The 24,454-nt window shown below is 30.8% G+C and overlaps 3 protein-coding genes across 3 annotated transcripts in view; 1 reads left to right on the top strand and 2 right to left on the bottom strand.

The window, feature by feature from the left end:
- LOC113396588 (myotubularin-related protein 6) overlaps positions 1–2,864 on the bottom strand; it is a 50,195-nt gene extending 47,331 nt beyond the window's left edge. Inside the window, exon 1 of the mRNA XM_064218413.1 lies at positions 2,603–2,864. Within this exon, the coding sequence (XP_064074483.1) occupies positions 2,603–2,722 (120 nt within the window). The 5' untranslated portion in view covers positions 2,723–2,864. The remainder of the gene's footprint in view (positions 1–2,602) is intronic.
- Positions 2,865–5,185: 2,321 nt separating this feature from the next.
- LOC113400440 (toll-interacting protein-like) lies at positions 5,186–19,275 on the top strand. Its single transcript, XM_064218458.1, has 8 exons — positions 5,186–5,365; positions 6,109–6,222; positions 6,652–6,727; positions 11,598–11,709; positions 14,358–14,472; positions 15,082–15,168; positions 15,848–16,030; positions 16,564–19,275. The coding sequence occupies exons 1-8, from the start codon at positions 5,318–5,320 to the stop codon at positions 16,672–16,674; spliced, it is 846 nt and encodes a 281-aa protein (XP_064074528.1). The 5' UTR covers positions 5,186–5,317; the 3' UTR covers positions 16,675–19,275.
- Positions 19,276–19,923: 648 nt separating this feature from the next.
- On the bottom strand, positions 19,924–24,454 carry LOC113400432 (probable ATP-dependent RNA helicase Dbp45A). Its single transcript, XM_026639991.2, has 9 exons — positions 24,276–24,454; positions 23,735–23,928; positions 22,748–22,959; positions 22,241–22,376; positions 21,853–22,022; positions 21,352–21,579; positions 20,886–21,013; positions 20,407–20,560; positions 19,924–20,272 (listed from the first exon to the last, which is right to left on the bottom strand). Exons 1-9 carry the CDS (start codon positions 24,349–24,351, stop codon positions 19,942–19,944), a joined length of 1,629 nt encoding a protein of 542 aa, XP_026495776.2. The 5' UTR covers positions 24,352–24,454; the 3' UTR covers positions 19,924–19,941.

The following is a 24,454-nucleotide window of genomic DNA, read 5'->3' as shown; positions in this document are numbered from 1 at the left end:
TATAATTTAAGTAAAATCTTTCCATATCCTGCTTACCATTTCATTTTTAACATTTGTAAATAAAGATCAAAACGTCTGTAACATAAATAGTCCATGAACATTAACATACAGCTATAACGACTATCTATGCAAGTAACTATCTCATCTCAAATTTCCGTTCCGCAGAGCTATTATGTAAGAACATATTCGAATCTCACCCTAGAACACGACACTGATAACTCAAGTCATATACAACTGTAGTAATAAATATAACACTTAAAAATATACATAGAAGCATCAATTAGCGAATTACTCATCTCGGGTTCGCTGCAAAAATATCTTTAAGCTATAATGTCTTGCATATTTCATTCGTGTTTGTAATTTCTTGTACGTTCCTTCCACGTATAAACCAACACATAGTACATCTTATCACCGTATAGCATCGGTATTCAAAATTTGACGAGTGAGATTCGAAGATATATCTTACAGAATAACACTGTATGGCAATACCTTGTAACATATACAGTAATATACTATTCGATCGCCAATATAACCAGAGAGGAATTAATAACACAAACTGAATGTAGCAACTAGCAAGTAAGTACATATTACAAAAGACTTTAATACATTAACTATAATCTTATATCAGAACTTATTTTCAAAGAAAATTTGCTGCACATACATTGCACACTGTAATAACTCCTTGAGAATGATCAGGGCGCCCGAAATTGGCTAGGAAGATATATATCAACATATCAACATAGCCAAGTAGGTAACTCTAAGTGTAATAACGTGCATACGTTGATTATTTGTAATTTTCTATGACGACATGAGTTGGTGATTTCTTTATATCATTAAATTCATTTTCCAACTTGCACGCCATTAATTATAATTATAAATCGTATATTTATTATTGATATGAACTTTACAATCTTTTTCGTAGACAATGCTTCCTTTACTGTTTACATAAGGCTAATAATAATAAACATTGAATAACTACTGGACACCCATTAGTCGAAATTCGATCATAATAATCGTTGAAAATTTGCAGAAAACATATATGTACATCAATTTCCATGTTTCAAAATATTAATCTAACCATACAACGCGACCAAACAAAAACAATAGGCCATCTGTACTGTGTAGGCAATCAGAGAAGAAAAAGGTACTGAACTGTTTTGTCTTTTCCTATTTTTATATACAAAGATGCCACCGATAGAACTATAGCCTATTCCCATCAAAGTAGAAAGAAAGATAAACAAATCATAGATTTACGTATTTCATGCGATTTGCTAATAACTGTGCATGTTATGCACTAGTAAGAGTTTATGATTAATATATCTTCATTTATAATACAACACTATTATACTTAACTACTTATTTCCACTTTAATTTTACTTCCGATAACGGTTTCGTCGACGTTCAAAACGCCATTTTTTCGCAAATCCATAGTGAATAATATCATAGATAAATCAAGCTCGCAACCAATAATATCGCGTCAATTTGCTGTCAAATGTGGTTTATTTAGTTTTTTTTCCTGTTATGGTTGGGATAGAGTATATACTAGAGATGAAACGGAGAGCAGTTTGGCCGGATACCGGATATTCGGCCGACCATGTGGCCGGGTGGCCGGGTATCCGGCCGCCGGATATCCGGCGAAACTTAGCCGATCGCAATTGCGACCCTTATTCTTCGTGGGCAGCTAATGCCAAACAATACCCAAATTTCAGAAAGTTTGCCAATATCTACCTTTCTGCACCTTGCAGCAGGATGTATAGCGAAAGACTTTTTTCTGAAGCTGGCCTTATTTATGAAGAGAAACGCAACCGCCTGCTACCTCTCAATGCAGAGAAATTAGTATTAGTACTAATTCATTCATTTTCTTTGTATTACATTAATTTACTATTGTGTGATTAAAAAATTACAACTAAAACTAGTTATATTTAAGTTAAGTGATTCTAAGACTAACTAAAGAATTACTCAAAAATATGTTTCTTTTATCCAGTTTTTTTTATTCAGCCGGATGTCTATCCGGTATTCAAATAGTAGCTATCCGGTATTCGGCCGGATAGTATTATGGCGGCCGAATATGGCCGGATACCAGATAGTTACCGGATATCCGTTTGATCTTTAGTATATACATATGTTTATGTATATTAAATAGGTAAAATAAAGTTGCAATTCAGAAATTAAACAAAAAAGAACATGGCATATTCATATCACGCTGTGATTATACTTCCATGAAAAACTTAATTTGAACGTCTCAATACAGTGATGATTCCGTTTTCATTAAAACCTCAGTAGGTAATTGTAAGAATTGCTCATACATGCACAATAAAGAGGAAACACGGCTTTTTTTTAATCGTCAATAATACGGGTTTCATAATTATTTACTATCTGACCTCCATTGACTATCAAGGACGAGAGTTTAAGACACAAACACGAATCAATATATTTTTTCAATGATATTACTATTACGTTGAATATAAAAAAACACAAGTAAACAAACTGTAGCAAAACTAATAAACGAACGTGGAACAATACAAATAAAAAAATTGCTAATTTAGTAAACATAAAAAATATCGTTTCTTTAAATGTAAAGTTTGAAAAGTAGATATCTCACCTTTTCAGTGACAGCAAGTCCACTAAACTCTTCAGATGAAACACAATCACCCTTAAACCAATTTGCCAACCTACCAAGTTCGCCAAACATTGTTGAAGAAGTTAGAGAACTAAACGCCATTTTAATGAAAATAACTTTGTAAAAAATATTTATCTGTGAACTATGTGCGTGCACTCATCTTTATTTAAATTACATTGCTTTCTGATTTTTCAATACAATAATCGAATCAAATAAATAAATTGTACTATTTGAAAACTCGCAGATTCGTATTATTTTTAATTCAAGAACTTGTAACAGACAATAAATCTGGACCTAAGTTATATTTAAAAAAGCTTTGACGCGATATAATTACGTCAAATTGAATTTCCCGCGCATTGGAAATTTTCGTCTTCACCCCTTAACGGCGCGAGAGGAACTAGATATAAAATTGACAATTATTGCGCCCTAGGTAGTATCCCAAAATATTCGCGATTCTATTTCAACGAATAAATTCACATTAGACCTTATCTTCATCGCATAACAACTACTTTGGCATGTCAGAGGTCAATACCATGCGCATGCGCGAACTAAGGCTCGGTCGTGTCCGATTACGCCCGAGATGGCGCCATTTTCCGATTTACTTTAATTCCATAGTTTTAAATATAAACAAAATGCTTTTTTTTTATTCGTAATATGTATTTTTATTATAAATTAACATGAAAAAATATTCTTTACCATTTCAAAAATAAAGTTTGAAATATTCACATGATAGACTAGAATAACAGCCACTTATGATCTAATATAATATGATATAATAAATCGGACAGTTTGTTTATTAAATAATATTGCATATCAAAAAGCTAATTTGATTCATAGAATGATCTAAAGTTAGAACAAGTATAGATTTTAATATACTTAACCTGAAGATTTTCTTTTAAGCCACCAATATTTTAAGTCACAACAGTTGTATTACAAGTTCCAATAAGTATTAACAATAGCATAAAAAAATCTTTTGCACATAACTTATTACTATAATTTATAGTTTGGAACAACATAGCAATGTTACTGTTATGAGAAGGATTCAATGAGTTACCGTTAAAATCAAGCTCTTATGCAGGAGTAATTTCCAGGATATTACTTTAGATAGTATACAAGATTACATTATTACTAGCACCAAAGATGTATGTGAAATTTTTTTATTAAATTTGGTTTCAAGTTTAAAGTTTTGACCCTAACATAATAACAAGCAAAGTTAAAAAAAAAGCTTCTTACACATTCTCTCTCACAAAATCATGATCAACAAATTACAATTTTTGCTCATATATCAATTCCGTGTAGAATATTTGGGAATGATTTACCTATTTACTTGGCTTACCATAGTTTCATACAGATACATGAATTCTGAACTACCCAATTATTTATATATTAATTTGCATGTCTTTTCTATTTTTTTTATTGCATGAAAATTATTTGTTTTATGCTTGTATTTAATTATTAATTAAATGTTTTTTTACAATAAATTGCTGTAGTATTATGTTAAAAAAATTAATTATTAGTTGATTAAGGCAAATGTTACCGACAAAACAATCATTTTATTTTGTCTATGTTGAAAATAATAAACTATTAATTAGATAATAAAACCAAGGTCATACAATATGCATATAATATTAGGAGGCTTAGGATCTAGCTTTTTTTCATATATAATATTTATCAATCTACAGATATCAAAAATTCAATACATTTTTAAAAAAATTATTCATTTCAGTTACAGATTCAATAGTTTCATAATTTGTCAAAAAAATAGAATAGAAATAAGTAGAATGTATCTAATACATTCTCGGCTCAAATGCTCTAACATTCATTACATTCCATGTATTACTTATATGAAGTTGAAGGTGATAATCAATTTTTTTTTTAATCAAAAAATTTGTAGTTTTGAACAAAAGGTTTGTAGAAATTACAGACTATTGTTAATAAAAATGTATTTTTTAATGAAATAAACATGATTTATTAATTACGTTCAGCATTTGAAAGACTAAACTAAATTATCTGAGGAGCGGTGAATAATTTAACAAAGAAATAGACCGTAATCAAACTATATGATTGCTTACCTTTGGCGTTTTGATGATATCCATAGTCACAATTAGTATCAATCGATAAAAAAATCAACTAAACATATGCTTAATTTAAAGACACATACAGTTTTGACACTTTGGATACAAAATATGTTTAACAATAAATACAAGACATTTTATAAAATCCAGACACAATAATATATTTAGCAATATTTATAAAAAAAATAGCAAAACAATTTGAAATTGCTCAACTTTGACACGAGATAAGGATATTTTGACGTTTGATTATTTTCTAACCAGCACATAACGGATGACAACATTAATTCAAAAGTGCCATCACACTTTCTTATACAAAATTTAAACTTAGTTTTAAACAACTACATTTGTTTTATTTATGTAAATTTCTTTGTCAAGTTATAGCATTATCGTTATGAACTAATTAAACTATTATTAGATTTTTTTAATTATTTTAGTTCACAGGCAACATTATAAGCTATTATTATGTGACAGATGTGATATGACAATTGACATAAAGGTTTCATTCGTAGTTCGTTGTCATCTTTAATCTATTAAAACCAGTCGATTTCGGAAATAAGTTTATTTTACTGAAAAATATTTTTCAGAAGTTTTTAAGGTATTTCTCTATTCCGAGACAATAATAATGACTTCTACTGAGCCCAATGATAGAAACGAGGAACGTAGACGAAGGGTGAGTCCATATTTCATGAGCAATAATAATAAATAGGTCTACATACTTATAACATATGATTCATAGTATTACGCTTTGCTTTCTTATCTCAACACAGATGAATATAATTTTACCAGGTATCATGTTTTGTCAACCGGTTTTTGACACGTTTTCTATGTGATAAACAAAAACATTATTTTTTCTCGAAAGTTCTGCGTGTTCATGTATAATAATAGACTAATGTTTTATTAAAAAACAAAATAATATACTACACTATTTTTAAATACTTTTCTCTTTGTTTAACATTTTTATCACACAGTAGCAATAAAGTATGTACTTTCTCTCGTACTCTTTAGGCGACAGTATTATTTTATTGCTATTTAATTTTTACAAATTAGCACAAACTGTCTCCTTTATTTGAATAAGCTGCTAGTAGAACTATGATTAATATTTATTTATTATGTACATTAAAATAAAATAACACTTGCAATAAGTATTAAGACATTTAACATTGTTTTGGTAAACAATGTTTAACTAGCAATCAAAACATTACTATATTTTTGATTATAATAGCTTATATTAATGAAAGGTTAAATTAGTAAAATTTGAAAGTTCTGACAATATTATGCAACATTTCATAAATTTTATTTCCACATCCTCAGGCATATAATCAATCACTGATCTAATATCTTCGAAAGTTTCAAATTGAATTATTAATATTGGATTAAACCAACTTACATTAAGTTAAATTGTGTTTTCTTTAGGTCCTTTTGGGGCCTCTACCCTCTGGGTTCCTAAGAACTGATGGAACAACGGACACACTGGACGCTGATTATCAAGCTGCACTTGCTCTGCAACAACAGCTCTGTGGTGCTACGGTACATATTTGTTACATATACAAATTTTGAATCCTTTGGTTGTATTCTACAATAATTATCAAATACCATGTGGCATGTGTATTACGATCTACTTGTTGGATTTAGTACACCATACATATTAGTATGTATTATTAAATACTTGTGGGTATTTTACCGGGCTTTGTACAGCCTTATCATGCCACCCACTCACTTACACATCTGTACTACATATTGCTTTGTTTCATTTGGTAGGATAAGTGAGCCAGTGTAATTATAGGCATAACATTCTAACTTTGATTTATTTGTTTATGCTTTGTTAAAATTGTATTTGTAATACATAAATGTTGTAACTAAACTAAATGTATGTATTTTTTGCAAAGTAAAACTCTAAATGAATTCCAGTCTGATAAAGGTTGTTCATTAAATTAATGTATTGTAAATGTTATCTAGATGCCACCAGCAGGACCACCGCTAACAGCAAGGCTCAGCGTTACAATTGCACAGGCTAAGCTTGTAAAAAATTATGGTAAGTGCTTATTATAAAATTTTATAAGAAAGATATTTCTTTATCATATACGTTTCTTATATCAGTAAAATGCCAATTTATATTAGCAGTGGTGACCACTTATGATCGGGTAACGCATTTGCCAGTTAGCACTGACATATAAGACTATGAATATTGTCCTAGTGCCACCACTGAAAGGTGAAATTACTTTTAACCCTCATGTATAATAGACACATGCTTCACATACATTTTTATTGATTTGATTAGTAGATACATATTTAGCCACAAAAAAATATATTTCGCCAAAATAAACACGTTTTCTAAAAAATAATAAAAATTAAATTATATTTTAAACCTTTTTTAGTCCCGCAAAAACGCTGTCAGTCGTTTTGGTGACGTCATATTGATAAAAACAACATTTGTGTACGTATGACTGGCACTCATTCAACGTCAACAGCTATAAATATTTGGTGTTTATGGGAAAATAATGAATTAAAATCGCTATCCTAAGAGTGTACAAATACTAGCATTAACTCCAGAAAAGTAGTTTATCAAAGTGCCAGATGATATTGAAATGACAGTTTTTGCCTATCTGACGCCCGACCATAGCGGCTCGTATTTTAGATCACGTGTTATATAGACTAAAAATTAATACTTTTAATTTAATAATAATGTGCTTTTATGAATCAAAATTAAAATATTTAAGTATATTTCTACATATATTTTAAATTTTATCAAATTTCATAATTTATCAAATATGGCAATTATTAATTTAACTTAATATTAAATATAAATTGAGTGAGTGAACATGCAAACAGGCACGTCATATTAAACTTAATTTTCTTTTACATCGTTGTTTTCGATAAACATTGTAAACACTTGAACATAGTACTTTCCAGAATTCAAAATTTTGTCTTTCTGTTTGCCTGGTGGTAGGGCTTTCATCGTTAGCCACGCAACAATAGTTTATATCGACGTTTTCTGGTTTCAAATCAAATCAAATGTATTTTATTCAAATAAACTTTACAATAAAGGGTTTTTGACTCGTCAATATTGAAACACTACCACCGTTCCGGAAAGCAGCCTCCAGCGAAAAGAAACGACAATAAACTCGCATAGTTGCTCTTTTTAAATAAATATATTTAAAATGTTGTTTTTCTAAATTAGTGTTCAATCAGTCAAGTGATGGAACCCGAGCCTAAATCAATCAAGATTTATTTATTAATTTAATCTTAATCAACTTTTTAAAAGAGCTGGATATGAATAAATGAGCCGGTTCAATAATTCAAGCAAGGGATATAACATCTTAGTTTTTATGGTTGGCGTCGCATTGACACTCTAAGAAGTGGTTGATTGATAAAAAACCTGTAAATATCCCACTGCTGGACTAAGGTCTGTTACTAGTTTGAGAGTAAGGCTAATAGCTTTTTCCAACAAGCTACTCCAATCTGAGTTAGTGGATTTATTCATGTAGTACTTGAGGCTTATTTCCTAGTCAGACTTTATAAATAAAAAATACGATAACGAAAAAAATACGAAATACGAAAATTTTAAATTAAATGTTAAGTACAAAATAGGCAACATACATTCCATTGGCAGAATATTTTGCGCTAAACTATATTACGTACATGCTATAAATGCTAGAAAAAACAAGATTTTATTTACAAAATATCGTGTCGTGTGTTGACCGTTAAACAGTAGCTTTGCCTGGAGCCAATCTTGGGCGTGGAATCTAATACTGGCTATTCAAATTCGTCGTCATAGAACTAAGCTTCAGCTTGCAAGATTTCACCTAAAAAAAAAAAACATTACTTTGCAAGTTAAAAACTTGTAAAGAGTACCAAAGTTTGTTAAAGTAAATAATGTTGTTGTCTGTGAAATTGCATTTGTAAGAATTCAATTGATACACTTAAAATATTATCTCTACTCTCTTACTGTCGTTAATCTCTAAGGGCATACAATACACATTATTCCTACGCGCTGTTAATAATAAGAAGCCAATAAAATGATTCGCAAGTACATTTATTCAAGAGTATATGATTATGTCGTTATCTGGAAGTTTATTCATTCAATTGTAATATAAATATAAGTTATATATATGAATACAAGATTAATTTATAGCAGTTCATTGGTGGTAGGGCTTTGTGCAAGCCCGTCTGGGTACAAGCCCATATATTCCTATTTGAAATACGTAACATCTTAGTTCCTAAGGTTGGTGGCGCATTGGAGAAGTAAGGAATATATATAGAATATAATAATTAGTGGTGGTGACCACTTACCATCAGGTGGTCCATTTGCTCGTCCGCCGTCCGTCGAATACCGAAAATATAAGTAAAAAATCGATATTCGGGCACGCAATTTACCTTACTTACCGAATATTCGGTATTCAGTCTGAGGCTAAGCATATCATGCAACACAACTACATTCTACTTGCAACTTACCAAGCGAACATATTTAGCGAATTTACTAACTAAAATTGCAAGTTTATTGAGTGACATTGATATCATTGCGACACTATTTAACTTTAGAAACTATTATCCTATTTATGTTCGTTACGCTGTTGCCACTTCTTTACGATGCTTGCATTATGTATGTAAAAAGTCATATTTTTTTTTTTATTAAATAAGATCTGGTCAATTCTACTAACAATACGACATTTCGCAATCGAATCGAATCGAATCAATCGTTTCTGTTCAGTTATTTTCCTATTCTACGCAACGATCCAATAGACTATTTGACTTGTTTTTAAAATCCATTTTATATTATATAGTACAGATTAAGGAACCCAGTAAAAGTTGTTTTTTTATAATTCTAGTACATATTTGCTGAAAAATATCAAATTAAAAATTCCATATTAAAATTTTCGCGCAAAAACACTACTTTGACAATATGGCGCTGCACTGGGGTCGGTGACGTCACTTGCCTGTATTGTAATCTGTGGTACATATAATCCACATACAGTATGCAAACGAGGTTAACAAGCAAGTGACGTCATCATAAACCCAACCAATCAGGAACGTTTTGTTTTATTTATGGATTTTTGAAAAAAATATTATTATTTTCAACTTTCGTTAATAAATAACAATTTTTAAACTCATAATATATACTGATTACAATAATTGACACTTTATTTTTCGCATTGTCAAATAGCCTATTGCGGCTCGGTCAAAGAAGAATCGGAATCTAATTGAGATCGTATCTAAACGATATAAATAATTCGAATTGGTCAACAGTCGTCACGTGTTAGTAGATGTGTCCCCCAGGCAGTTGATATATATTTTGTTATCACAATCCACAACAGTTCCGTTCTAGGCGACAGTCAAAAAGTGAATAACTGGTTTGACAGCGTATATTAATAACTGCCCTTTAACAGGTATTGATTTATATTTGGCTTAAGTTTGTATTTTAAAGAAAAATTATAACATTTAAGTCTTTAAATGTGACTCATATCGATTTCTTTAACCTTTTCTGAGTATTCAATATAAAACTTGTAATTGGCCACAAATAAATAAATGTAATAAACAATTAGCTGTGTGTACTAAAACTGTAGACGAACATTTTTTTCTGCCTAATTTTGACAATTACGAAAATAGACTCGTGAGACAAAAGGATTCAAATAAAACTTACGTCTTTGTTTTTACTTAAGACTATAAATATGTATTTATTTCGATAATTACTATGTGTGTAGTTTTTTTTTGAACAAAATATTAGTAGCTGATTATGAAGTAACTACATATTTTCTAACCTTTATTGCGATAATAATATGATAAAATTAGTTTTCAACTTGACAACGACCATGTTATAATTGTGAATGATATTATAAATAAAAATTGTAAATTTCTATATTGCAACCAGCTGAATCACGCGAAAATTATACAACTTTACCTATAGCACACAAACTGTCATAAACCCCCCCCCCCCCCCCCCCCTTAACCTTCAGCGGTTTCAGCGTGAAGAGGTAACAAACAGAGTTACTTTAGCATTTATAATATCAGTATCGATATTTCTATTGTTTTTAAAGTGAGTGAGAAATCAAGAAGCGTTATAGCGTAATGGTGTACGAGCCGCCTTGCGATATGTCGCAGGTTCGATCCTAATCCCTTGTGCTATTGCTTAAGCTAAGCTTAAAGTGACTAGTAATATTAGAATTCTTAAAGAAAATTAAGTTAAGTTAAATTCGACGATAACTTAGACTAGTTATTTTTTAAATAGTTTATCAACTAATAAATTGGTATAAATAACTGTATTATTATTGTAATTAACTATCGACTTACCCCGGCTTGATGAGAGCCGAGATAGTCCAGTGGTTAGAAAGCGTAGATCATTCTTCCCGCGCACATGCACATTGTGGAATGATCTCCCCTGTAAGGATTTCCCGATGCCCTATAATAAGGGAGTTTTGAAACACCAAGGTTACATATTCTTTCTATCAGTGTTCCTAGGTTGGAAACGCATCAGCAACTCACTTTAGGTTGCAGGTGTCAATGGGCGACGGTGGATATTGGCACACGTGCATATTAACCGATGATTCTAGATTCAAACCCAGACAAGCACCACTAAACTTTCGTGTGCTTAATGTATGTTTATAATTCATCTCGTTTTTAACGGTCAAGGAAAACATCGTAATAAAATCTGCATATGTCTAATTTCAATGAAATTCTGCCACAAGCGCTCCAATGGTTAGCAGATAGCTAACCATTGGAGCAGCGTGGTGGCTCCAAAATCTTCTTTACAAAAGGAGAAGATGCCTTAGCCCAACAGTGTGTCTTTTTGAGACTGTTACTGTCACTCCGGCTAAACTCGTACATGACGTAGGAAGTTACTTCAATCCATGGATGAAATAATTACGAAGACGACACGGCGATAATTAATAAATCATTTCCTTGCGTAGGTCTCACTCGCATGGATCCATATGTGCGTCTGCGTGTCGGCCACTGTATCTATGAAACTCAAACAGACCCCAGCGGCGGCAAAACGCCTCGATGGAATAAAGTTATACATTGGTAAGTATATACGTAAAATATATTGAATTAAAGAAATTACAGTTATTATGCAAGCCGTCAGAAAATCTGTTTAAAGATATTCCTAAAGTTGTATATAATACATATTTTAAAAATATTAATAGTAAATAAAAAACCACTTCTTCCTCAACGTAAACAATTCTGTGGAATGTGGATATACATGATTGTTGAAATGTTGCCTGACTCTAAATCAGATTAACATTTCACGATGTTATTATTCACAACGGAATATAAAAAGATATATAAACTCAAAATAACTGAAAATAATATTGCTTTTCGCGCTTTTAAACAGCGATTTTGTGTATGATTTATATGGCATAAACACTGGGTCATATACATATATATAAGTATATACCTACATATATACCTACTGATTCAATATCTGTCGCTCTCTGAAGTATGGCCTATTGTAATAATAATAATGGGATTATACGTAATTGAGATGTGACTATAGCCTGTTCGAATCGAAGAAGGAATGAAGGTAAACAACTTTTCAACTTTATTACTTATAATATATATAATTTTAGTCATAGCCTATTCCAATGGAAGTAGGAAAAAAGATTAACAAACCTTAGATTTACGTATTTCATGCTATTTGCTAATAACTCCGCTATATTGTGCACTACTAAGAGTTTATGATTAATATACCTTTATTTATAATACAATAGTATAACACTTAACTACTGAAGTATCTATATCCACTTTAATTTTACTTCCAAAATTCCTATAACAGTTTCATCAACGTTCAAAACGCCATTTTTTCGCATATCCATAGTGAATATCATGGATATAATCAAGGCCTCAACCAATGATATCGCGTCAATTTGCTGTCAAATGTTGTTTATTTGGCTTTTTTCTGTTATGGTTAGAATAGAGTGTTATGGTTAGAATATACATAGTTCCAATAACAGCTTCGTCGACATTCAATTCTTCAATATTTTCGCAAATCCATAATATCATAAATTATTCAAGCTCTCGACCAACGATATCGCGTCAAATCGATCTCAAATGTTTATTTGGCTTTTGTCCTTTCGTGGTTGTAATAGGCAATACATAAAATGTAACGATCATTGCTTTGAATTCAAATTTCATTCCATCGGATGCACTTACAATTTATCAATAACACTTGAAAGTGCACAAGTACACGCTTTTCCTGATAGTTAAATGCATAATTGTTTATTATAAGTATCCGTATCTCGGTTAAAATAGGAAAACTCAGTAAACATGATTTCATTAAATCCATGTACCATAACGAATTGAATATTTCCATGAAATATTCGGGTACAAAGATATAAAAGATTTGAATTGGGTGTGATATAACGTGTAATAAAACAATGAATAAACATTTCAAAATAAATTATAACGAAAAAAAAAACTTAAACGTAATGAATACTCCTTACACAAATTATATTTAAAAAAAAAACATTGGCTTATTAAATTTAACTAAACACATAAGAGTATGGTTTGTAAATACCAAAACCCGGTTACTATATTTAAGAAATTATACTTTTATAGATTACTATTTATTTTTAAAGGATAGTACATAGGAATTTAACACACTAACGTGCTAAGGCAGATTGTACACAATCACTATTAAAAAAATCTATTAAATTTGCATAACATCATGAATATTTTCGTATGCGAATTTAAGTAGAAATATGTAAATATAAATTCTTGACAAAGCAACGATGATAAAAAAAGTCGTTTTAGGTCAAGTATGTCATAAAACAGGCCTTAAGTGGACGAAAGTATCGTTGTATATTTATAATATTATGTACTTTAAAAACAGCTACTTATTTAATTTGCATGAAAAATTTAATTAAAAGTATCGTGGAGGTTATTATAACTTATACTATACATAAAAAATAAAATCTATAAAAAATAAGTCTTGTTATAGTTCGTAATCTATGAATTCGCGTGTCACTTATCGTTCATCCGATTAAGTTGAAATTTTATAAGGTTATTGTACGGTCGTGCACATGTTTCTAACACATTACTATCAACGTACTAAAGGAGGCGCGTGTGTCGTATCAATAATCAAACATATGTTATACTATGTCTCCTTACTATTATGGAAGCTGAAGAAGCTACTACACTTAAATTCGACCTAGATATTTTTCCAATGTCTCGCCTGGATATTAGCATGATTAGTGATAATTGAACTATAGATCTTACAAAGGCGTGTTTCTCCACGTTCCTTACGCGCACGTACTTACAAATGTCCTCGAATGTCTTTTGTACAAAAAATCCTAAACAGTCGGGAATTTAAATGTATACATGTATACATATATGTATAATATCTTGTGACTATTGTGCCACAGTGGTACAAACAATGGCCTGGATATTTCCAAGATATTTAAGATTGTTAACTCACTGGAAACCGTTTGTCATGTATATTTCTATTTATTTTTTTCTCTATTGATTAATGGGAAAATGTTAGGGAATAATCCTTGACTGTCATAGATAGATTTTCCACCAAATAACCAAAACTATACTAGTTTAGGACTTCTTGGATTATACATATATATAATCTTTATAATAGTATCGACTAGAAAAAAAAGATACTTTTAACCAAAGTCCTAAATACGATATAGAATGATAAGTTTTAACATAAATAACATTCGCCACAGCTTGCTACCGCCCGGAGTCAACTCAATTTACTTGGAGATCTTTGACGAGTGTTCCTTCACAATGGACGAGCTCATCGCTTGGACTCACATTACCATCCCACAAGCCGTCTTGAATGTAAGTAATCGCATTACGTTAATATTTTACAATTGGTTCATTAACACATATTATTATTAAAGGAAGAAGACCAGATATGGATTCACCATTCTTCAATCATCCCTTTTTATTTAAAAAAGTAAAATACAATGGTAAATGGGTCTGATTTGTGAGTGGTCACCACCTATCTATGTACATTGACCCTATTTAATATTTTAACCAGCAGTAAAAAAGCAGTAAGTTGTTTTGTAAACGCTTATCACGAGACGTAATAATTAATACCCAAGCTGATTTTATTTGTCATATTAAATGTTAGGTACAACTTTCGAGTTTTCTTTTATATTATCCCCCAATTAAAGCAAGTTCCAAACAGCAGGAGAGGACACCTCACCCGACAAGTGGGAGATTTTGAGGGTATTTAAGTTACTTAATTAAGTGTGGAAATTTAAATTCCTGATTTCTCCAATTTTCAATACATTAGTGATATCGTCTAAAATGACACTATTGCGGTCTGGGTTGAAATCGTTGAACACATTATTATATGAGAGGGTATATGTATCTGTGTTCTTATGGAAGCTTCTTCTAGGCTTAAGTTTGTATGTTAATATGTTTTAAAACTTAATATTCCAGGGCGAGACTCACGAGGATTGGTACCCCCTGAACGGTAAACAGGGCGACGGTATGGAGGGCATGATCAATCTCGTTCTAAGCTATTCTGTAAGTATACATTACTTCATCCCATCAATAAAACTATAAATTAGTCGTCTAGGAGTTAAGTTTTTACAGGCGATTCTTCGGAATGCTGATTAAAAACAACCTGTGAGACTGGGATATTGGGGAAAGTGATCGAGACGTCAAAATGTATAGTCTGCCAAATCGGACTGGTTGAAATGTAGATGCCATTTTTATTTAAATATGTCCATTCTGTAACTATCTTTGCTTGAGAATTAAATATGAAGTCCTTAAATATATACAAAAATAGACCGCGTGGCATGGTGGCAAGAATGCATCATCTCCCCGTTGAATCGCTATTCCGATACTCGGGAAAAAAAACGAACCAGCCCTCCTGTCACCAGTGGAGCCAATAAGGCGAGGAGTTACACTTTTAATGAAGCTTTTTGCACTACTACTCCAATTTCCAAGGTGATTCAACGGCAAATGGGCCAAAAAAATAATTTGGAAATCAAAACAAAAATTTACCTTGAATATGAATAAACTAAAAATAATTAATACATTCCTAATATGTATAAAATATGAACTACGAGGTTTCTTGCTGATTCTGGTCACTATAATATACATTCCGAAAGAGTTGTAGTGCATTTAATCTGTGTCGAATTATTCTTTAATTACTGCACCACACTGCACCCTAAATAACACTAACGGTCCGTGCGCGCAGGTGGGCCCGGCCGCCATGGCCACGTTCCCGCCCGTGCTGGTGGTGCCGAGCACGGGGATGGGCTACGCCGCCATGCCCGTGTACCCGGCGCCCATGCAGCAGCACATGGCGCCGCACCCGCAGCAGCAGCACGTGCCGCAGTCGCCGCCGCAGCAGCCCGTCACCGAGGAGCAGTTGCAGCAGGTGAAGGCTTCCGGATGCTGTTACGTTTATTACACTTATACACGTATTCTAATGCCGTCAGTTTATGAGCGTGTTTATGGAAAAATTGTATGAAATGTCTACCTCAATAATACATATAATTCAGGAAATCGTACTTTGCCAGCTAATTTAATTCTTAGCAACATAAAGGTCTGTTTAATTTATTAATATAAAACTTACATAAAAGCGCTACTTTGATTACATCCCTAATTACGAATTACCTCAATAGAACAACTGTTATGACACGCCCATTTAGCTACATAAGTATATGTCCTCTCTAAAACTTAAGATAGATTGCTATTTAAATATTAATAAAATGCATATACATACATACATACCTAAAACTACTTTCAATGTGAGAGAGGTAGATCCACGACGCCCCCTCCCACACCCTCTCAGACACAGATAAACAGTGTGTCGCTTGAAGCAAAGAAACAATTCAAACAGATGAGCCAACAAAATGTAATAATGTAAATGTAACTCAAAAATAACAAGATATATTATCCTTTTTGTAGATCGAAGAAATGTTCCCCAGCATCGACAAGGAAGTTATAAAATCGGTGCTCGAAGCGAACCGCGGCAACAAGGACGCCACAATCAACTCTCTACTTCAAATGTCTGAATAGAAATTATATTCTAATACATTATATTGCCAGATAAGAATAATTCCATTCATCGAAAATTATGGCGGAAATGACTGAAGCGAATATGTCCGAGAGTATCGTGACATAAAATACTTGGTATATTATTTCGCTAATATTCTTAGACTTTCATTTATATGTATAAATGTTGAATATAAATATATAATCTGACGGCACTGTGTCTATATAAAATATTTTTACTAAAAATAATAAATGTGAAAATATCAGATCAAAATATATTTATTGAAAATCTGTTTGTAATACAAACTTGTTATGTTAAATATTGTTATGTTCACATAAACGTTTCATCCCTGAAGAGTTACTGTAGATCTTAAATTTGTGTAAGTACAAATATACTGTACGTTAAAAAAAATATCTTAGAAGGCGTTAAAGAGTTCGAAGGCGTTCTTAAGTTCTTTTTCTATGATGTGAATAACACCTGTATGAGGTAACATTATGAACTTGTTATAAAAATTGGTTTTATTTTGTTCTATGTCCAGTTCTCGATACCTTTTCGTTTTAAATGTCTAACAAAGATCTATAATATTTTTTTATAATTATTATTAATTTTTAAAATACTATAAGTGGGTAACATATGTAATATAAATAATTATATAAACTGTATTAATATACAGATTGTTAGTCGGCGTAGATGCGGTATTAAACGGGTAAATTCCCTTTGTCAATAAAAGCTGTCAAAAAACGAACCGCAATCATAAAATCATTTTTATAGTTCACAGTTCATAAGCTTTTTTGTTGTACTTGGACGCCTTCTAGTAACCCAACGCCTAGAACACAGACCGTCGCCTTATAATATTGCTCGGTGATACTTGAGATGATAAGTTATTATAAAAGTATTTTAAAAATAACAATTATTTATAATTCAAATAACTCATTATTTTTCATTATTAATATCGAAAGTCGATCTAAACTATATATATTTTATTTATATTCGTTTAATTTAAAATGTAATATAAAATTAAAATACTAAAACTTTTATTAATAAAAATAAAATTATATGATGTATATTAAGCTTCGCTAGACTTTGCTATATTACACATTTATAAACATCTGTCTATTGAAATACTTTTTATTATGAATTTACACATGAAATAATATGTAATAAATGCAAGTCGAAATTTCAAATGTATTATTTTGTCATATAAAAAAAAACCTTTTGTAATAAATAGCAACACTTGGTTGTTCTATGATTTTGAAAGTATTTAAGTTTTTTTTTTGTTTGCTTTGACAGTAACAGGAATGTTTTCATTTCTGTTTAGCAATATTTAAATTATATTGGAATTAATTTAATTTTATATCTTTGACATAATTACATTGAATCGTATCTGATAAAATAAGACTGGTTGTAAACGAAGTCCCCTACAAAAAGGTAAAAAAAAAAAAAAAGTATCAATTATAGCTCTTGTCTAAAATAAGCTTCATTTCTTTGCTTAATCTCCTATATAATATATAACTGAGATCGAAGCAGTGCTTAAAAGAAGTATTTGTTTAGCATACGATCCCAGTAAAGAAAGCTATAATTTGTTTACTAACAGCATAATGGAGGCGCTAAGACAAACACAGACACATGAAATAATAAAATTAAAAATGTAGTTGTTGGTTGTAACAACATAAATGAACTCAGGTAGGATGGTTCTATTCTATTTTTTTTAATTAAAAATCTTCGAGGCAAATCATGGTAAAGATACAAATTACTAAAGCCTAATAAATTTACAAATTGATTCAAAATTTATAACTAACAACCAAAATGTACTATTATTTTTAAAAAGTTTAATGTTTTTTTTATTTATTAAATAATGAATTTGATTTTTTAATTATTTTAGTTTTATGCGTATCTTAGAAATCGCAAATAGAATTACTAGGCACATTAAAAAAAAACCCTAATTTAGATTGATTTTAGAACGGTCACATAACAATAGATTTATTATTAACTACGCTGAAAACTCTTTAAATAGCATTGATTATTTATGATTAAAAAGATTTTCAACATTTGCAGCTATTTTAGCTTTATGAAAATATTATTATAATTATCTGTGATTATGATTATTTAATTTTTAACTTATCTTCTAAGATATTTTATTACTTAATTTTTAATTATTTTTTAAATGGGTATCGGTTTTATTTTTACTACAAATGTCAAAAAATGTAATTTAAATGTTTAACTGTCTTTATTATTTTGTTAAAAATGACCGAGAAAAAAAAGACAAATATTTAGGATTTATGAAATTAAATAAGATTTAATATAATTTTTCTTTTAAAATATGCAAATAAAACACAAATAGAAATCTTCACTTTAAACTAAACACTTATAGATCTTACACATTAAATCACTATCAATGTAATTAAATAGATTTTCCGGGTCATTAGTGCCTTCTCTTTTTCACATAGGCGTTTAAATAGAGATATACCATCAAAGCCTTATGTCATGTAATCGAGTATATAATACGAAAGCTTTGCGGCTGATTTGTGCCAAATCAATTGCCATCAACGATTTGCTTGTCTATAACTATTGTTGTATTCATTTTTAATTATACATTGTATAATAAAATTATTGTTTATCCAATAGCATGTTGTTTTTCTACTCCTCTTCCTAACATTAGTGAATTTCGAAAGAAGGTACCGCACTAGATAACCATACAACTGTTATGCCAAGTCTATTTTATTATGGATTTAATCTTTTGCGTTTGGGCTGTCGAAGTCCAAGAAAATTCTACTTATTATTAATTTCGTTATGAATGAAATTCAAAATAATAAAATTCAAATTCAACTGTTTTACATCTTGATCATAAATCATTTAAATTCATAATTAAGCATAAATTTATCATAATTTTAAACTCAAATTGGAAAAATCATCATTAACTGTCATTTATAGCTCTTGATGCCTAATATATTCTAATGCACTTCCAAAAAAAAATGTGGAACTTTTTTTGAACGTATTCTAGTTTTAGGGATGAGTGGAAAACCATCTTATCAATCATTCTCAAAGCTGGCGGTGCATTGACAATGTAAGGATTGGTAATATTTTTTGGTGCCAATGACTACGAAGTATGAACAATGGTGAATACTTACTTACCAAGCGGGCCATTTTCGAAAATGACAAGATAAATTATTTGGTAGTCAAATATTTGAAAGTCGAAATAATTGCTATAATTGTTAAAATATCCCCCTCCCCAGGAGTAAAAAGAACACACTATAAAATAAAATAACAAAGTAATTTTAATGAAACTTTTTTCATTTAGTTATTACTTTTTTCTTTTTTGTATTTGACCCTTTCTCTTCTATGCTGTTCTGTTTCAATTTCATATTTTCTGCTTTACGCTTAATTTTGCTTACTTTTCCTATAACGTCTTTGAACCTTTCGTCTTTCTTCATGAGACTTTTATTTACCTTTTTCAAACCATTTTTGATAGTCGCATCGATATCTTCAGACTCGCTCGGTTGAAGGCGATTAGTGTCTTGACCTCCTGTTTCCGCAGCCTTAATTTGTGCTTGGATGTCTTTTATTTTAGCCAACTTGGCTTTTTTCGCTGCTTTTATACGTTTTCTACGCATTTCTTCAAATCTGACAAAATAAAAATAATTAATTATTTTATAATTGATATCCACGAGACGATGCATTGCTTTACAATGCCAATGATTCCAAAATCAACAGCAAATTAGACAAATATATTTTTTTCAAATAATACATATCCTCACCCAGCCTCCATAGCATCAGGGTCGACGCCCGCCATGATCCAGCGCTTGATCTTGTAGTTCCGCTTCCTCTGTTCGAACTCCTCGTTGTCGAGCTGCGCCTCTTGCTCCCGACGCGTCACGCTGACCGTCGTGAACACTTTAACTGCTTCGTCATCTTTAAAATTAAAATAATTAAATAAATAATCAGATTCTTCATTCTTCGAATACGTTATTTACATTGTTCATCCATGTACCGTTAACAGAACATATATTGTTGTTCTGTTTTTGTCCATCTTTAATAAATAAAATTTAAAATGTTTTTCCGTTGCAAGGTGGTAGGCAATTTGTATGCCAACCTGAAAGATTTATTTAGACTACTCATATAAAATGTATGGTGCATTTTCACTAAAAAGTAGATTTTTATGAAGATATTCTGAGTAACATTCCCGGGATAAGAGATTGACACTTCTGTGCTTTGGGTTTGAAAAATATTGTCATACCATCAATTTTATATTCGCTGAGCTTGGTTTTGATCTGGTCTTCAATCTCGCCGAGCCGCAGTATGTCGTATGGAGTTATAAGCGACACCGCCATACCACTGCGTCCAGCTCGAGCTGTTCTCCCGACTCTAATAAAAAAAATATATATTTTTTTTATTAGTGTAGGCTCTTATTACGATACTTCGATTCAAAAGTGCTTGACCTAGTGCTTGACTTTACTTGTAGATTCTACAGAGAAGAACCGGTAAGAACTTCAGTAGTTACTAAATAGTAATAAATAGTAGTCGACCTATTTCATTACAATTCTGATACAATTAGGAGTTTGCTGAGAGTCTAAAAGATAAGGAACCGGCAATATAGAGATATGGATAGAAACATCCAAACCATTTGGCCAGCAAATTTGTAACTTTCTTTTAATATTTTTTAGGATTTAAAAAATCAACAATAATAGATCATTATCTCATACCTGTGAATATACTCCTTAGGCTCCAATGGTAACTTATGGTTAACAACTAAGTCAACTGATGGTATGTCGAGCCCCCTGGCCGCTACATTGGTAGCTATCAGTGTGCACTTGAGATTGCTACGGAACTGTGTGAGCGCAGACAGGCGCTCCTTCTGTCGCATGAACCCATGCAGACAAACATTGTCCATTCCTATGGCATTCAACATCATTGACAGTACTTGGCATTCTCTGTGAAATATGTTTTTTTTTATTACATTTATTGTTTTCATAAAATTAATCATATATAGATTCAATTTGAAAACTATTCAATCCATTGCCTATAATGACATAAGACTTAGTAACAAGTGATCCCGCAATAAAACGCATAAGCAAATTATTGTGATGTCACTTTGATGAATGCAGTGATAGTAGAGTATAGACTGCGCCTCTGGTTTGGTGTAGTCACAATTAAATCTGTAAGGGCATTTTTTTAAGTTTAATCATTATCACTATACAACTTACTTCTTAGTATCTGTAAACACAATAATGTGTGAACTAGGCTTTGTCTCTCGGTATTTCCTAAGAGTCTGTACTAAGTAGACGTCACGAGCATAGGCTGGACACACAACATATCGCTGGTCTAATGTAGACACTGTTAGCTGTGGATCACTCTCTGACCATGTTATGAGTTTCTGAAAATTTAAGCATGTTGAACTTTTACTTTTGTAACACATAACTTTGACAATAGATTGACCTTGATTAATATGGGTACTGTATACATAATACTGTACATATAATAGTGGCCTATGTATTTATCATTAGTCTATGTGGGTAGTGTTGATGTCTTTAATTCAACTTTAATTAATCAAATAATTTATGTTATTGTATTAATATTTTTTGTCTAACTTACTTCTTTATTTAGTGGAAGAAGTTTAGATTCCTTTACATCATCTGTTATTGTGGCAGAGAATAGTAAGTTTTGTCTGTTTGTTGGCAAAGCAGCAAATATTGTCTCCAGGTCTCCTTCGAATGATTCACTGAAAAGCCTGTTGAAAATAATTTAAGTCAAATTTAAGTATGCAATTATTTATTGTAAACAACATCTCTGTACACAATATATTTTTGACTTAGTTTATAGGACTGCAGAACCTTAGGTTATGGGTATCAAAAATTGTACTATATTAAATTTATATATAATATAATTTACATTAATAAAATTGGTTAATGATTTCAAAATAACTGCCTATTTTAGTTACTCTATACTTATTTGTGAATCACCAAACTGAATTTCACACTGGTTAAGCTGGTGATTGCAACAGTCTCATAATTATATGTAATATTACTAAATTTACTTAATGTATAATAATTAATACGAAATAAATAATTATTATTTAGTATATATTAAATTTAGTCTAACCTATCAGCTTCATCCAATACCAAATATTTGATTTTCTTTAAGCTAAAAGTGTCACAGCCACTGACATGATCCGCTAACCGACCAGGCATGGCCACTACTATGTGAGGTCGTTTTGACAGCTTCAATGACTCCTCTAATTGGTCTGATCCTCCAGTCACTATACATACTCTTAGTTTTAGTGGCTGCCCTAAAATCTGAAACTGATCAGCTATCTGGAATAAAAAAGTTTTTTTTTATTATTTTGATCATTGATTCATATATGTAATATTACTATTATGGCTCCAATACATTTAATGGGATTTTTTGTTAAACTTAATATAATTTTAAACATCTGGGACAGAATTTGTGCCTTTTTAAGGTTTCTTAAGATACCTAGTTAATTTTATAGACATTACATATAGTTTTTTTATTGTGATAAGTTTCTGAGTAGTTCTCTGTAATCACACTGACTGACTGCTTCTTACTAGTAATCAATTTTTATTAAGGATTGAAGGATAAACAAATAATATACATATATAAAAATGAAAAGATGTTAGTACTTAGATATTTCTTTAAGATTATTTCTAATTTGACCAATCAGCTTAAAAACGGCATTTATACTATGTACATACATTTGCTTATTGTACCATGTATGATGTGTAATATGTACTCTTTTATGGGGAAGTTAGTTAAATACCTTAAAGTCATGAAATAAGGACAGTGAGATGTTTCAAGAGGATATTGTTAAATTCCATTTAACTTTACTGTTTATGATGATATAACACTTGTCATTTTAATTAGAGCTTTTTTTCTTTTAATTACCCCAGTTAAATTAGGGACACTTAAAATAAGTTATATATGTAAATAATACTTACATGAAAATTTACTAAACAAGTTTATGATATACTTGATTATATACTTCTAAGATACACCCAATTTAAAATTGGACTATTGATGTGATAAGCATGAATGAGCATAAATTATTTAATGAAATATATTAAGTGTTACCTGATAGGCCAATTCATGTGTTGGTGTGAGTACCAAAGCAAATATTCCATAAGGATCCTCAGCTAAGTTTTGCAGAATTGGAAGAGCAAATGCAAAAGTCTTGCCAGAACCAGTTTTCGCTGCTCCTATACAATCATGTCCTTCAAGAATTTTAGATATACAGCCTTTTTGGATAGGAGTAGGGCTCCTGATACCTTAAAAATTTCAATCAACACTCCATTAAATGTACAGATTATATTATTTTAGGTAAGTAACATACTATACCTATAACATAGTATACCTATTGTTGGACAAAGACATTTTTGCTTAAGAAAAATTGATTTAATCATCAAGATATCATTTCAGAGCACGAGAGATCTCAGAAATTTTGAAAGCTTAGAGGTGCTTAACTGGATCAAAGCTATCAAGTTTTAACTATAATTATCAGGTTCTGCTTACTGACCCAGACTTTCATGCTAATTTAAAATACATTAAAGCATGATGTATTCCAATAAATTCTACGTAGTAACCTCTATTTACTTTTATATTGCTCTTAACTTACCAAGGCTAAAAAGCTGCTTAATAAGCCACTGTTTTACACCTAACTCTGCAAAGGGTTTCTCGTCATTTTCATTCATTATTAATTATATTGTTTTCTTTATAAATAAAATAAATATTATTTTTTAATTCAAAATAAAAATTAACACACGTTGTTTTGTTTTCCAATTTGACAATCCACTT

This window comes from Vanessa tameamea, chromosome 22 (assembly GCF_037043105.1).
Source record: "Vanessa tameamea isolate UH-Manoa-2023 chromosome 22, ilVanTame1 primary haplotype, whole genome shotgun sequence".
NCBI classification, from domain to species: Eukaryota; Metazoa; Arthropoda; class Insecta; order Lepidoptera; family Nymphalidae; genus Vanessa; species Vanessa tameamea.
This window is presented reverse-complemented; position numbering and strand designations above follow the sequence as displayed.

Coding starts and splice junctions, on each gene's coding strand:
- LOC113400440 (XM_064218458.1), top strand. CDS start 5,318: ATGACTTCTACTGAGCCCAATGATAGAAACGAGGAACGTAGACGAAGG. Junction 5,366..6,108: donor ACGAGGAACGTAGACGAAGG/GTGAGTCCATAT, acceptor TGTTTTCTTTAG/GTCCTTTTGGGGCCTCTACC. Junction 14,473..15,081: donor TCCCACAAGCCGTCTTGAAT/GTAAGTAATCGC, acceptor TTAATATTCCAG/GGCGAGACTCACGAGGATTG.
- LOC113400432 (XM_026639991.2), bottom strand. CDS start 24,351: ATGAATGAAAATGACGAGAAACCCTTTGCAGAGTTAGGTGTAAAACAG. Junction 22,960..23,734: donor CACATGAATTGGCCTATCAG/GTAACACTTAAT, acceptor TTTTTATTCCAG/ATAGCTGATCAGTTTCAGAT. Junction 22,377..22,747: donor GTATTGGATGAAGCTGATAG/GTTAGACTAAAT, acceptor TATTTTCAACAG/GCTTTTCAGTGAATCATTCG.